Source organism: Heliangelus exortis, chromosome 6 (assembly GCF_036169615.1).
Source record: "Heliangelus exortis chromosome 6, bHelExo1.hap1, whole genome shotgun sequence".
NCBI classification, from domain to species: domain Eukaryota; kingdom Metazoa; phylum Chordata; class Aves; order Apodiformes; family Trochilidae; genus Heliangelus; species Heliangelus exortis.
In genome coordinates this window covers 7633901-7648689 of record NC_092427.1, presented here as the reverse complement: position 1 = coordinate 7648689, position 14789 = coordinate 7633901, and the positions used below count along the sequence as shown (strand labels likewise).

Sequence of the window (14789 nt, the reverse complement as noted above, 5' to 3'; positions counted from 1 at the left end):
ATTATCTAACGTGAAAAGATGAAAATGTAAAGGGAGACAATGTGTCTAAATCTAGAGTTCATTTTTTTTTATAACTTCTGAGAAAACTCTTCACAGTCTAAGCAGTTATTTTAAGAAGTTCCCAGTTCACCAGCAGAAGCTACGACCCAGCACCCCCGCTGATGTAACTGTCTGTGGCTGCCCAGGCTGTGTAAGGAGTGATGCTGGGGCAGCTGCTGAGGTCTGCATTAAAGAAAACAGAAAGCAGTGAGGTGTGGGCATGGGTGCACACTGAAGTCAGGCTGTAGCCCAGTTAATGTTAAACTCCTCAGCAGATAATTTCTCTTCAGCTTCTGTTCATGCACTCAGCCTTACTCCACCAACCAACCAGCTTTAGGAGAAACACCTCTTCTCATCCCTGAGAAGGAGCTCCTATTACAGGAAGTGAATTCTAGACTTGGGTGGTTTGTTTTTTTTTTTTTTTTTTTTTTTTTCTTTTTCTTTTTTCTAAACCTACTTTGCTGCCAGTGAGCAGGGATAGCCAAGATTAATAGTTAACCACACAAACTCTGACTTCCTCCTGCCTGGGCCAGGGCCAAAAGCTTCCTTTACTTGCAGAGGGGGAGGCAAGAGCAGTAGAGGACTGAAGAAGGGCAGCTTCACCCTGTAAAGAAAAGAGGAGGAAAATCCAGAAGCAGCAAGAGGTGTTTGCCTTAAGGACAGGTAACAGCTGAAACTCTTTTCTGCTCAGCTTGTTGACTTAGTGGCTGTTGCTAAAAAATAAGCTGCAGGTGTGGCTAGGTGAGACGTGCTGCTTGTACCTGAGTGCTCTAACCTGTGTGTCTGGGGTGGAGGCAAAGCAAGGAGGGATCTATATGCTGTGAATTTGAAAGTTACAGAAGGCAGGAAGGCTCTTCCTCCTCCTCCCTTCCCCCAGGGGCTGCTCATGGCAGGACAGAGCTCCTCTTCAGACTGTTCTCATCTTATTGATCACAGCCACATCCCCGAGTTTGAGGTGTCTCTTTGGATCAAGATCTCTTTGGCCTCAGTCTATGTCTGCATCTTTGTTGCGGGCATATTGGGCAATGGCATCACCATCAAGGCCACCAGGATTCTGCAGCAGAAAGGCTACCTGCAGAAGGAAGTCACAGACCACATGGTGAGCTTGGCCTGCTCTGACCTGCTGGTCATTCTGCTGGGCATGCCCATGGAATTCTTCAGTGCCATCTGGAGCCCCTTTTCCACCCCCAGTGGCAGCGTGGCTTGCAAGCTCTACTATTTCCTCTTTGAAGCCTGCAGTTATGCCACCGTGCTGCACGTGGCTACCCTCAGCTTGGAGAGGTACGTGGCTGTATGCCACCCCTTCAAGTTCAAAGCCATCTCCGGGCCCCGCACAGTGAAGCTTCTCATTGCCTTTGTCTGGGGGACTTCTCTCCTGGTGGCTCTGCCCCTGCCCTTTGCCATGGGCACAGAATATCCTCTGGAAACCATCGAGGGCTACCAAGGTCTGACTGGCTGTGCCAAGCCCGTACCCAGGCACTACCTCCCTGAGCTGAAGCACAATATGACCATCTGTACCAACCTCTCCTCCAAGTGGACTCTCTTTCAGGCCAGCATCTTCAGTGCCTTTGCCTTGTACATCGTAGTGCTGGGAGCTGTCACCTTCATGTGCCACAGCATGATGAAAACCCTGATGATCCAGAAGGAAGGAACTGTGACTGTGAAGGGTGGGCCAAGACACCAGGAGAAGTACCTACGCAAAAGTGAGAGCTTGGAGGGCAAAAGCTCCAGGAGACAGATCACTTTATTCCTGGGTAAGAACCCCATCCTCTCCCCTGTCCCCTTTCCACATAGGAAGGAAGTTCCCCTTAAATGAAGGATGTATGATTTGAAACAGGTGCAGAATGAGGGATAGAGATAATTGTGGTTGGATGGTATGGATACTTGCAAATACTGATGTATTTTAAGAAACCTGATCTTGCTGCATGGTTTTGACTCAGTCTTTTTGTCATTAGAACAGATGGGAGGGAAAAAGTAAAAATCCATCTACTGTCTGCTGTTTATGGTGTTTGGATTAAACTGCATGCTGCCTGGATATGAAGTAGTAGACTTGCATGTTTTCCCATTAAAGTACACATAGATGCATGTTTAGCAAGGTTCTTGATGAGAGGGAGTACTGTCTTGCAAGATCTGAAGCTTGTGCCACTCCGAAGGTACGTCCTTCATAATTCATGTTGCTCCCTGGAGGGTATTTCCTTAGCCTCAGTAATTGTGGCTCTTTTGCATCTGAGCATGAAGAAACCTGAGCTGGAGAGCTGATTTGGTCTTGCATATTGCTGTTGCCCTCTTTAAATTTTTTTCCTGGTTTTACTTGAAAGCCTATAACCTTGGAATTATGTCTGATTCTGATCTCCCTCGCCACATTTGTCAGACAAAAACTAATCAAGCTGTCATTTCACCAACATGGAATCTTTGTGGGCTGTGATCCATGTAGTCTCCACATTTGTTGATGCTCTTAGAGGCAGCCTTAATCATGCCCTGGCTGAATTACTGCTAGCTCTTGTTCTGTTGGCTTGCTTAATATGATAGTGGATATAATAAATGAACCGTCCAGAGTATGAATGCAGAGCAGACTTAGTTCTAGGTTGCTTTTTTGGTGTTCTGCTTGATATTGCAGGAGGGGAATTGAAACTCGTGGGTCTGTCCACTTTGACAACTTTAAGTGTATTTTTGTGTGTGGGTCTTATTCTTTTTAGGCATTCTCTGCTTCCTCATCTAGTCCTGCTTTTTGTCTGTGGTTGGAACATGACCTGCAGGGTAAGGAGCCCAGTTTGCAACCAGCTCCTTTTCCACTGCACTGGTATTAGAGGTGGGAGCATGGTGAAAATCTGTCATACAGACAGGGCATAAGACTCAAAGGTTTTGGGAAAGGTTGGAGTTACTGCACACCATAACAGCAGAGAGGGTGACAAGAGCTTCAAATGGGAGATGTAACACTCCAGGCTGTGCAGAGCTCATCCTCATGCTCAGGGTGTCTATCTAACAAAGAAATCATCTCTTTGCATAAACCATCTGTTAGTCTGGGACAAGAGGCCGATATCTGGGTCATTAAAAGAACTCTTGGTATCCTTACTCCACCAAAAAGACTGATTTCTGGGGCTAAATACAGAATGTTGCGTAAAGCAGAAAAAGCGATAAGGCTCTGCTGTTTACATTAGGTGCTGCTGTGGGATCCTTAAACATCTGTGTATCTCCCTCCCCTTGTAAATTATCATCCATAGCTCCACTAAAACCCAGTCTGAGCTTCAAATCCTGTCGCAAGATCTAGCTAGGCTGAGAGAGAAAGGTAAATTGTAGCAGCTTTTCTTTCCCTCCTTGATGATTCTTCTTTCTTGGTGATGGTCAACACGGAATAGGGTATAGTGTTGCTTGCAGGAGTGTTAGAAAGCTAAATTAAAGTGACTGGCTTGTCCTTTATCTAATGAAAATTTGCCACTAATATCTGATACTTTCTCAGTGCTCTCAGCTTTCTGGACCCAGTAGACACTTCTGTTAGTTCTCCAAAATTATTTCAATAGCAAGTGTCTTAGTATGTCTTGCTAATTTACTTGGGTTAGGAAATAAATTAATAAACTGAGGAAGAAAAAACTGGCCTGAATCCCTCAAAACAATGCAAAGCAATTCAATTTGGAGATTTCATAAAAGTGATGCCTTAGGGCATTTTTAACCCAGAAGAAATGAACATATAAATTGTTTACAAATCTCTGAATTTAAAGATAGTGATTTTAAAGTCCTCTTTGTTTTTCATTTAACAGATGGGTCAAATTAAAACAAATACTTGAGCATTCCCAACATATTTCACTTTTAATGTGAAATGTAAATGACAGTATATAGCATGATGTCTTTGAACATCTAAGAGCAATAAAAGCAAGTTAGCATTTTCTTCTTCTAGTTGTTAAAAGGGATAAGTTCTGTAAAACAGAGATTAAATTAATAAATCTCCTGACAATGAGAAAAAGCTAAGTAGAAAGAGACACAAGAAGAAACTGATGCTTTTTTAGTGTCAAATTACTATTTGTAATTTGTGGCACTCCAAGAAGTTCATGAAAAGGAATTGTGAATGTTGAGAGTGAAAGGCCACTTGCCATAGGTAGTATTGGTCACTTGCAGGGTGACAGCTCTGCTAGAATGGAGGAGGGAGGTGACCCAGGGACAAGTGTGACAGAGACCACTGTGCTGGGCAGGCTGAGCTCTTGTGGCAAAGAACTTTTGTCCAAGGAAGGTGGATGCAGGGTTTTGGCCCCAGATGGTCCAGTTGGGTATTTGAGGTCCTTGATGCAGAGATGTCAGCTCCTGTTTCCAGTTTCCTTGCCAGACTCACAGTGCAGAGGAGGGACTGGAACAACAGCTCTAACAACTCTATGCCTGGTGCTGGGGAGGGGGAATGTCCAGAGGCTGTTCAGCTTGATTTTTGGTAGATTTGCCCCAGCAGAGGAATGAAAATTTGAACCAGTATTTTGGAGAAAAACGAATCTGTTTTTATAAAGTAGGCTGTGCAGTGCTAGTCCTTCCAGCTTCCTTCCCAGTATTGCTGCTGGCTGCAAGAAAAACATGATAGCACATGTAACTCTCTGATTAATGCCCCTGCTCTAGAAATTAGGCATTTTGTGCTTTTGGACAGACTGGGGTACACTTCCTGAAATCTCTCTTTGTTGATTTATTTAATCATCATTTGAGTCATGTGGTAAAACTCCACTTCCTGCAGTGAGTCAGCTCACAGGTATGAGCAGTGTAGGTCAGTTGGCTGCCACTGTGTGTTTGTTATTAAAGCAGTTTTGCAGTTTTTTTTCATGTTGGGACAGCAGATCTTTCTTATAGTAAAGGGCCACGTGAGCCTGGATGGGTGAGGGCTGTCATGAAGACACTATCAAAACACTTTCAAAGGAAATGGTAACAGGTGACCTGATCACAGGGAAATAGGAGTTGGATGGGACAAGCCTCTCTGCTGCTGTGGTGGGATTCATGACCAGCATCTCCATTCCAGCAGTACCATGGCTACATCCTTTTAATCTGGTCAATAATACAAAACTACATTTATACAAAAGCATCTCCATGCTTTGCCATCAGACTAGATCTGACTGACCTGAGCTTGTACTCTACAATGAAATGAGTTTTGACTGTCCCAGATGAAAAATTTATTGCTTCTAAAGCTTCTGAGATATTTCAGTTTTGTGCTTCTGCTAAAAGACGTAATTATTTTGTATAAAGCAGCCTAAAGCCTACCACAGTAAAAACATTGAAATAAAAGATGTTCTTTAGTATTGCTGCATCCTCTACATTTCTTTGTATACAGTTCCAATTTGCCCTTAGAGCAACACTCTTGTGTTTGCACAACAGAGGAGTCCCACTGCATGGGGCAGTGCAGTGGGTGCTGATCCATTTGCCATCCGCCATCTGGGCAGTGTGGTGGTGTTTATTTTTAATTTCTTCTTTAGCCTAATACTTAAGTGGGTCAAATACCCTGAGAGTCAATCAGATGACAGTAGAAGTGGTGATTTTGTGTGATATACAGGAAGCTTCAGGTCTGGTTTGCTCTATAGAGGACTGGCAGCCAGAGGCTGTACTGAGACTCTGGTAGGTGCTGTAGAGGGAAAGAGAGGTCCTGTCTTTATAGCCAAATAAAATGGGCAAAAGAGAAAAATGGGCTGGAAAAGCCAAACAGAAAGAAGTCAGTGACCTGGCCAAGGTCACAAATCCATCTTGTGCTAGTGTGTTACCTACTGAACTGCCTGGCCCCTCTCCTGCCACATTTTTGGTGGCAATTGTTAACATGACACCAGACTATTCTACAATAATCCAATGGACACAGCTGTACCTGGCCATAAGTTAAATCTAGTAAAATTTAAAATCAGAAATGAAAAAGACCTCTTAGAACTTAAGCTGGAGAATCATTTCCCCCTCCCCCAACCCATATATGACTGCTGGCAGATTAATATTTTGCTTGGAATATAGGTATTGTGTGTAGAAATAGCCTTTCCAAAGATCACTAAGGAAATGTGTTTCATAAGGAATTTGGCAAATGGGTTTTCAGGAGGCAGAGTACTTCAAGTAGTTGTGAAAAATTCGTGGTTGTCATCTAGAGATGACTCAGACACAATATAACTTGACAATGGTAGTGCTTCTGTTACAGGAAAATTAGATGCTTCTTTACAGGCTGGAAATTGGCTGGTTTTTTTTTTTGTTTTTTTTGTTTTTTTTTTTTTTTTTTTTTTTTTCCTTCCTGTAAAAGGTAAAGCTTGAGGATAGAACAAAAATTGAAAGAATAACCTAATTGATTGGATTTCAGTATACTGCTCCAGCCCACGTTCTTAAAATTTGGCTTCATGGACTTCTCTTGGTAAAGTCCTTTAATGATTCCACTCAGCCTCCTTTCTTCAAGGACTTTGTTGGAGAAGTGCATGAATATAAATATGGTATAGGCTGAGTATGATTTTCATCTCTATGTTTTATATGGAGTCTCCATCTATACATCTCCCTGAGCAGGGCTTTGAATTACACAAGACAAGTAGGAGACTGAATGCTCTGAAATGGGCAGCAGGGTCTGAACAGGGAGCATGAAACACTCAGACCAACAGACCCAGGTCTGGTCATTCCACTGAATGGGACATCCACCCCCTGACACTAGTAAGATTTTTCCTTTAGGTGCTCCATTCTGAAAAAGACATAAAAGCAAGTGATTTATCTATTGGTGTAAAATTTGCTTTCCTCTTCTCTGCCAAAATATTAACCTGGTGTCAACAGCAAAACTGATCAATGCTACTGAATGCTGGTAGCACAAAGCTGAAGCTCAGCTATCCTACAGATAACAATGGAAAGGTTGTATTCAGGGGTTGCTTCTCAGGGCAATTGTGTACAACCAACCTACTCTGAAGAGCCCTGGGACTTCTAGTTTAAAAAAAAATTACATAGCCACAGTAAAATAGACTCAAGGTAAACTTTCAAAATCCAGGTACTTGTATGTTCAGTTTTTCCACACTGTAATTTAAAAGTGAACATAAGCAGAAACCAGCATAATTTTCCTCCCTATTGTATAGAAAGCAATTTATCTGCTGCTGCTTTTCACTAGGCTCATGTAATAGAAGATTGTGTTTTTGGATTAAGAAGAGACAGTCTTCCTTTCCTCCTATGCCAGGGGATGGCAAAAAGGCACAGAGAGAAAAAGAATGGAAGAATGTCAGGGACTAATCGAGCCCAGAACCCCCAGGGTATTTAAGATTTTTGTGGTTTTAATGAAAAAATCAATTTCTGATTACACTTTTCTTACTCAAAAAGTAAGTACTTAAAAAATGCTTCAACATGACAAATCCACAGCTCTAAGAACGATGTAACCCTGTTAATACTGTACCCAGAGAACCAAATTCACCACTATTGTCATCCACATAATTCTCCATATGTGGTGTCCTGGTAGATACAGTCTCTATGGGACAGTGACAGCCGTCTTTACTTTTGTGCACAAGAAGCCCACGAGGACAGTGGTGCTTAGTGAAAATCAGGGCTGTGCTTCTGTCTGTCACAGGATGCCTACAAGGCAACAGATATTCCATGGGTCTGATAGTGACCATAGGAACAGGAGCACTGCTTCAGCCTAGCTCATCATGTAGCACAAGAAAAACAAGCACCTTTCCACTTTAGGTTTTACCACTGGTGTTGTCCAGACACTGAGTGGACAGCTGAGATTTCCTAACTATTTCTGCCCTAAACTTGCCCCTGCCCAAAGTCCTCAAGCCTGATCAAAGACTGTTACAAGTGTAGGCCTTAAACTTTGTATCTCTAATCTCTTTTTTACAAGCAGTAGATAAACCTTCCTGGCCCTTGACTCTTCTGGCACCTCTATGTATACACTAAGAGAAGGAAGGAGGGAAGTGCAGGTAACATCCCTTGCTGTGGCAAATGTGAGCCAAGAAACATACAGGTGGGGGGCTGCTGCTTTTGGGGAGCTGAGGTCTGGCTGTATCATCTCAACTTTTGAAAAACACAACCATGGCAAATTTTCTCTAGGGCATGTTTCCTTCCAAGCAGAAGCCTTGGAAGCCATCTCTTTGTTCAAAGAGTGTATAAGGAAAGCAAGATTTCTTTTCATCAAAGTGGAAGAATACAGATGTTGCTCCAGTAATGTGAAAAGTGGATGGAGGGAGCCCTCAGGTAGAATACAGCAGCCCTACAGTAAGAAAGCCACCCCCATCAATTTTTGTTTACTCTCTTCATTCTTTGGTCAAGAAACTATTGCATGAAGCAGTAACTTCCCAATTTCCCTCAGTTTTCTTGCTATCTTTTCTAAGCCAGACATATCTTAAATACAGATTGCTCCTGTAACTCCCCACTTTGAGAAGATTGGACTCATTTATGGCAAGTACACAGATGATTTACTGAAGTTCTCACCTGTGAAAACTAAAGGAATTATCTATTCCTCTATTGTTTCATGTTCCAATTACACTGCATTTCACAAAATTAAGTCTTTTGTTTTCCTTGCTGATAGTTAAAACCATTATCTTTAAACAATGATTGCCAGTCTGTGAATTTTAATGAAAGACAGCTTTAATACCTGAGCGTTTATTAGTAATGTGAATCTTTCTGTTTTATGTTCCATAACCTCTTGGTTTGCTAAAGGCAACATGTTGTTAGAAACTGAGAACCAGCCAACTGTAAGGTGAAAGATGATTTTTTTTTCTCCTTTCATTGCTGAGTTCCTAAACCTATAATTTTACTGGACAGGTAGTACAGCTGAAAATCTAGTAAGAAGGAAATTTGAAATTATGTTTTGCACTGAAGATAAACATTCAAGATTTCAACTTAGATTTTTTTAGCCTTTTTGAGAGCATTGTAAGAATGTTTGTGCTGCTAGATGCCAGCCCTACTTAAGTGACAAACCAATTATCCTTCTGATCTATGTTATGGATTTGTATAAAGGTCAAAACATGGATTAAACAAGGCTCCAAAGAACCTGCTAAATGTATAAATAGTGACTTACAAGCAAAGGTGAAACTGAGAAAGGGGTCTGATATTGTTATGAACCAGCTTTCCCTTGTCTCCTCTTAAGTGGTTCTTAGTGCCTTGGTTATCGTTTTTAATCCTCTTTAAAAACAGGTTTTATGGGTTTTTAAATGAATTTTTAACAGAAGGTATTCAAATTTGAAGTCCAGCTCCTGGGCTTAGAGTTGAGGATCTCTCTGACAAGCAAGTGTGTGCTTGTAACAGAAACATGACTTCTGTGACCACTCCAAAAACACCTGACATCCACCTGCAAACAGGTGCACATGGGTAATAATTACCAGAAAACTAAACTTTACTCCTGAGTATAAAGAAACCCAGACACAGAGGTCCATTAAAGAAGGTAACTTTGTTTAGCCATCCCTCCTTTCCTCACTCAGCATAAATGGCTGTTGTCTCTCACTTCATTAGGCAGCACCTGCACAGATATTCAGGAAGCTGTTCTGCTCCAACCTCACCCTGCAAAAGAGGGTTGTCTAAATATTTTGTGCCTGCTCACATAGCATTTCTGCAAATCCACCCTGCTTTCCTCCACCACATCAAATTGTCACCTTGTCTTTTGTTGAATGTAATTAATGTCTTACATGGCTAAAGGAGGGGCTGCCTCACGCTCAGACTTTTAGTGGCACATCCAGCATGGTGCTGCTGAACATGATTTTGATTTGAAGAATTATTAAAAGACTGTCCTGACTGCTTCTTCCTAGAAAAATGCCTGGAGTTCAGTATAAGGGTAGCCCTTCTATTAAACTGCAGTAACTACATTTATTCTAGCCATTTTTCCACTAAGTGTAAAATTTAAGTTATGGAACTTGGTATGGAGGCCAAAGGTAAAAGTGGGCTCCAAAAGAGATTCAGTGTAACCTTGAAGTAAAGTGCTGTAAAGAACAAGATATAATCTCCACTTTTAGTAACCCCTGACATTGCTGAGTATCAGAGACACAGTGGGAATAGTACAGAAAAATCCCTCTATGCTTGTTCCTTCTCACACAGATGTCTGTGTGGGATCATCAAGGAGAGAAATCAATGGTCAGATGAGTTCTGTGTCTCAGTGGGTCTGCTCTTAATCTGAAACATCCTGCATGTGCTAAAATTGGCAAGCAATCACAGGCTGCCTTCAGCCAGGTACAGGCACAATTTTTAAGCTTTTTAAGATAATAGGAAAACAAGTTTAACTGGACAAGGGAAAAAATTAATAAAATGCTCTCCCTGAAATTTTAGTTATTATTTTTCCTACACCTCCCTGCCTTCCCAAACATAAAGTTTTTTAAAAAAATACATCTTCACTACTGGGTGTGGTTTTTATCTGAGTGTGTTAAAAAATATGTCTTGTTTGAATAGCTTTGGTATTTGTTGGTGTTTTTGTATCCTGTGCTACACATTCTGTCTCTCTAATGACAATTTAAGAACTCCCAATATTTATAAAATAAAATTGAACTTAAATTTGTCCTTTCAAGGCATTAAGTAAGAATGAAGGTCTTTACTGAATCTCTTAGTAACAATTAGGGGTGTCTGTAGAAGAGAAGTTCTTGAAATTTCTATGACTGAGCCAACAATCAGAATTAGACTTTTAAAGTAGCTTAAGATTGCTGTACCTCAGCAATAAGGTACACAGAGGTTCAAACAGTCTTTATTGTGGACTCAACTTTAACACGTCAGGTTTGTAACCATTAGATAAGAACTGACATGGTATGGTGAAGGACAAAGAGAAGTCAAAAGCAAAGACACTGGTGGAGCTTGGCTTTGCCCTTCATTCAGAGTGAAAGTGCTAAAAGCCTTCTGACTGTCACAGCTGCCTCAGCACATCTTTCTGATCCACTGAAAGAAATGCAGGTCTAAAATGGATGGAATGGGTTGTGTCACAGTTGTGCAAAGGATGGTATTTAAGTGATCTTTGTATCTTAAAAGCCAAAATATATGAATTCTAGTGGTAGTAATGATGACACCAACTCCTGCCAAAAGCACCTGTTGGTATTTGCAGATGTAGACGTTTGTATACCTTTGAAAATCTTGGATAAAGATTCTAGGGGGTAACTTAGCTACTGATGTATAGTGGGTTAAAATACACATTTTTTCAGAAGTCCAAGCTTATAAAAAGATGATGTCTAACTACCCACATGTTGAGGATTGGGGAAAAGGTCTACTAAGAAGACTGGAGAATGAGGAGGTAAACTCTTAACAGAAGCTAAAGTGAGGTTGTATTGTTTAGTGTAGCAAAATGGAGAATACAACTGGCTTTTAGTTGTCTGTAAGTACATTGAGGTAGTGAGTACAAAGGGAAGAGGATCTGGTTTGTACCCTGGTTTGAAAGCCTTGCAAAACAGATTCAGTGACAGCCACAGAGTGGCTCTGGGTACAATCAACCTGATCTCACTAAGCAGTGAGTTAAGCTTCCTGTGCATCTTTAGAAACAAGGGACACAGCCTGTTTGATGTCAAGGAGTTTGCAGTTGCCTTTGTCTCAGCTGTGGGGCCAAGGACTTTGCCTCCAACATGCCCCTTCCCTCCAGCTCAGAGACTGAGTCTGAAAGTTGAAGTATTCTTAAATCATATTTACAGAGCTATCCATGCTGAGTATGGATTTGCTAATTTGGTCTAGAAATAAAAAAACCAAAAATCAAGACCAAAATGACAGAGTTCTTCTGAAACTATCTGCTGGTCTGATGGGTACTAAGGGCTGTCACCCCTCATCTGAAGCAGTCACAAAGCCAGAGGAGAATTGATCTCTGAGCCTAGGGAGGTATGGGAGTGTATAACCTCTATTTCAGTGCTTATCTCTTGTGCCCTTTCTTTAAAGATTTTCCCCAGCGAGGGTACTTGGGAGTTCACTGTAGAAAATTAATGTCTAGACATTGAAACTTTACTTTGTCTTGATTCCCTTCCTTTTTCCTGTTTCTGCTTATATACACATCTACTGAATTCTAAAAAGCTTTTTGATAGCAACTTGAAATTCAAATGTCCCCTTTATACTTGTCTTCTGGTCCAAGCCAACATTTAAATGCATTCTTTTCTATTATAAAGAACATATTGACAATTTAGGAAACAATGTCCTGCAGTGCAAATGCTTCCATATTACAAAATATTGCCATGTTCTCTGCAATGATCTAAATGATGGCACTGGCACAAGAACTAATAGGTCTACAGGGGCCGTGAATGAGTACAGACAGAAATGAGAAAATATCTAATCATGAAAAGGACATGTTCAGGGACGGGCCTCCAAATGAGATATGGACCAAACTAATTGAGTTTCTGTGGTAGAGAAGGAGATCATTTCTGCAAGTCCATTCTGTAGCTGCCCCAGTGGGAAGTGGAGGTGTGTCTCTGGTCATAAACCCCAAATCTCCACGGGGTTGGAAAGAAGAGTTTATGTTTATTGCTCCTTGATGCACTGCATGACTCTGTAATCCTTCTTTGGGAGGGTGCCGAACTTGCAAAGAAGGTCCAATGAGCTGAAGATTACCCAGGTTGAACATTTTCTTGGCGAATATCTGTTATGAAAGGAGACTTTCTGAAAGCTGTTCAGGGACTGCACAGCATGGTATACACCATGTATACCATACAGACTCCAACTGTAAATCAGGGATCCATTTACCTGTGTGTTTTGGTCTCTGAATCAAGGGCAAATTTATCACCTGTGCTGCTCCTCCTCTTGCTGCTGCCAGCCCACCTTTCTGCTCTCCTTCGCAACGTGCATGGCCATCAGTCTCCTTGTGACCCATGACTTGCTTTCAAAAGCCTGCCTGAGTCCTTACATCCAAGAGAATTGCTTTAACCTTATCAAATGGTAGTGAAATTTAAAATTACTTAATGTTTATTTGCTGACAGGCAGGAATGTCATTTAAATTGACTGTCACAGCTCTAGTGCATGCAGTGCTGTAGGACCAAATCAAAACCTCTTGTTTGCCTTCAATGAAACAATGTAAAGTCTGGGGAGTGAAGATACTATTTTGGCCTCCCTGGATGTATGGATAGCATTCTGCTTTGAAGCTTTATACAATGAAGTTGTATTTGTTATTTGCATAATTCAAAGAGATGAAATCCTCAAACGGGCACAGAAGACTTGATTTCATTAACTGGGGATGCAGCCATTCCCATCTCTCATGCAAATGGCAAATACCTTTCCTGTAAGTATACTTTAAAGATTCATTTCTTTCTCTAATCAAGTGGTGAAATCCTACCCACGGGAAGCAGAATTGATTTCTTTTCCCTTCAGACTTAATAGCATAGACCTTATTTGGGTTAACTTCTGTCGTGAAATGGAAGGTTAACCCTTCTGTGTGCTGCAAATCAGTTTAAGTGCATTCCCATTTGCTTCTCCAACACACTGAAAATATACACATTGCAGTTGTCCTGCAAATGTACCCATCAGCTCTGCTAAGCTCAGCAAAGCTCTGCCAGTTGTCAACAAGGATCTATTTCTAGAGACCCTCTCATGGGTTCACCCAGTAACCAGTGACAGAAACTCTGCTATTCCCCCACAAAAGAAAAGAAAAAAACAGAAAAACAGAGGAATAAGGCAGAGAGGCTTTAAGGTTGGAAAAATTACCCACTAGAGGAGGTTTAATGAAGCAGTATTTATGATGATAAACTACAAATATAAACAAATGTGCAACCCGCACTCCTCAGCTGGTAATTACTTCCCAAGGAGAACAATCCTGAACTGGACCCAGCAGCAGAGGGGGTACCTGAGTTCTGCGCCCCAGAGAGAGCCCTCAGCAGCCTTGGAACAGCCAAGCTGGTCCTGCTTGGGGTGGCATCAGAAGGTGACCTGTCCTGTTGACCAATGTCATTCACAGAATCACAGAATCATCTGGGTTGGAAAGGACCTCTGAGATCATCAAGTCCAACCCTTGATCCACTGCCACCGTGACACACCATGGCACTGAGTGCCACATCAGTCTCTTCTTAAAAACCTCCAGGGAGGGAGAATCCACCCTCTCCCTGGGCAGCCCATTCCAATGTCTGATCACCCTCTCTGGAAAGAATTTCTTCCTAATGTCCAAGCTAAACCTCCCCTGGCACAACTTGAGACCGTGCCCTCTTGCCTTACTGAGAGTTGCCTGGGAGCAGAGCCTGACCCCCCCCCTGGCTCCAACCTCCTTTCAGGGAGTTGTAGAGAGTGATGAGGTCTCCTCTGAGCCTCCTCTTCTCCAGGCTGAACACCCCCAGCTCCCTCAGCCCTTCCTCACAGGACTTGTGCTGGATCCCTTCACCAGCCTGGTTGCCCTCCTTTGGACCCACTCCAGCACCTCAATCTCCTTCCTGAACTGAGGGGCCCGGAACTGGACACAGGACTCGAGGTGTGGCCTCACCAGGGCTGAGTACAGGGGCAGAATCCCTTCCCTGGACTTGCTGGCCACCCTTTTCCTGATCCAGGCCAGGATGCTCTTGGCCTTCTTGACCACCTGGGCACACTGCTGGCTCATGTTCAGCTTCCTGTCAATCCAGACTCCCAGGTCCCTTTCTGCCTGGCTGCTCTCAGCCACTCTGTCCCCAGCCTGGAGCTCCCCATGGGGTTGCTCTGGCCAAAGTACAGGACCTGGCAAGCAGTCAGCAAACAGAATCAGCAGAGGGAGTGACCCCAACCACACCAGCCCCAGGCCAGGCCTGGGCTCTCTCCGGAACCATTTTGTACTCAGCACCCTGAGTCCCCATCACTGACACCACCACAGCATGGTACCGACTGTGGCCCAGGGCACCTCAGCCCAGGACAGGCACTGGTGGGGTTTGTTTTCCTTATAGAAAGCTGTTTTTTAACATTTCCTC

At 42.5% G+C, this 14789-nt stretch overlaps 1 protein-coding gene across 1 annotated transcript in view; it reads left to right on the top strand.

Annotated features, from left to right (window-relative positions):
- Positions 1-563: 563 nt before the first annotated feature.
- GPR39 (G protein-coupled receptor 39) overlaps positions 564-14789 on the top strand; it is an 85344-nt gene continuing 71118 nt past the window's right edge. The window contains exon 1 of the mRNA XM_071746506.1: positions 564-1793. Coding sequence (XP_071602607.1) covers positions 926-1793 — 868 coding nt within the window. The 5' untranslated portion in view covers positions 564-925. The remainder of the gene's footprint in view (positions 1794-14789) is intronic.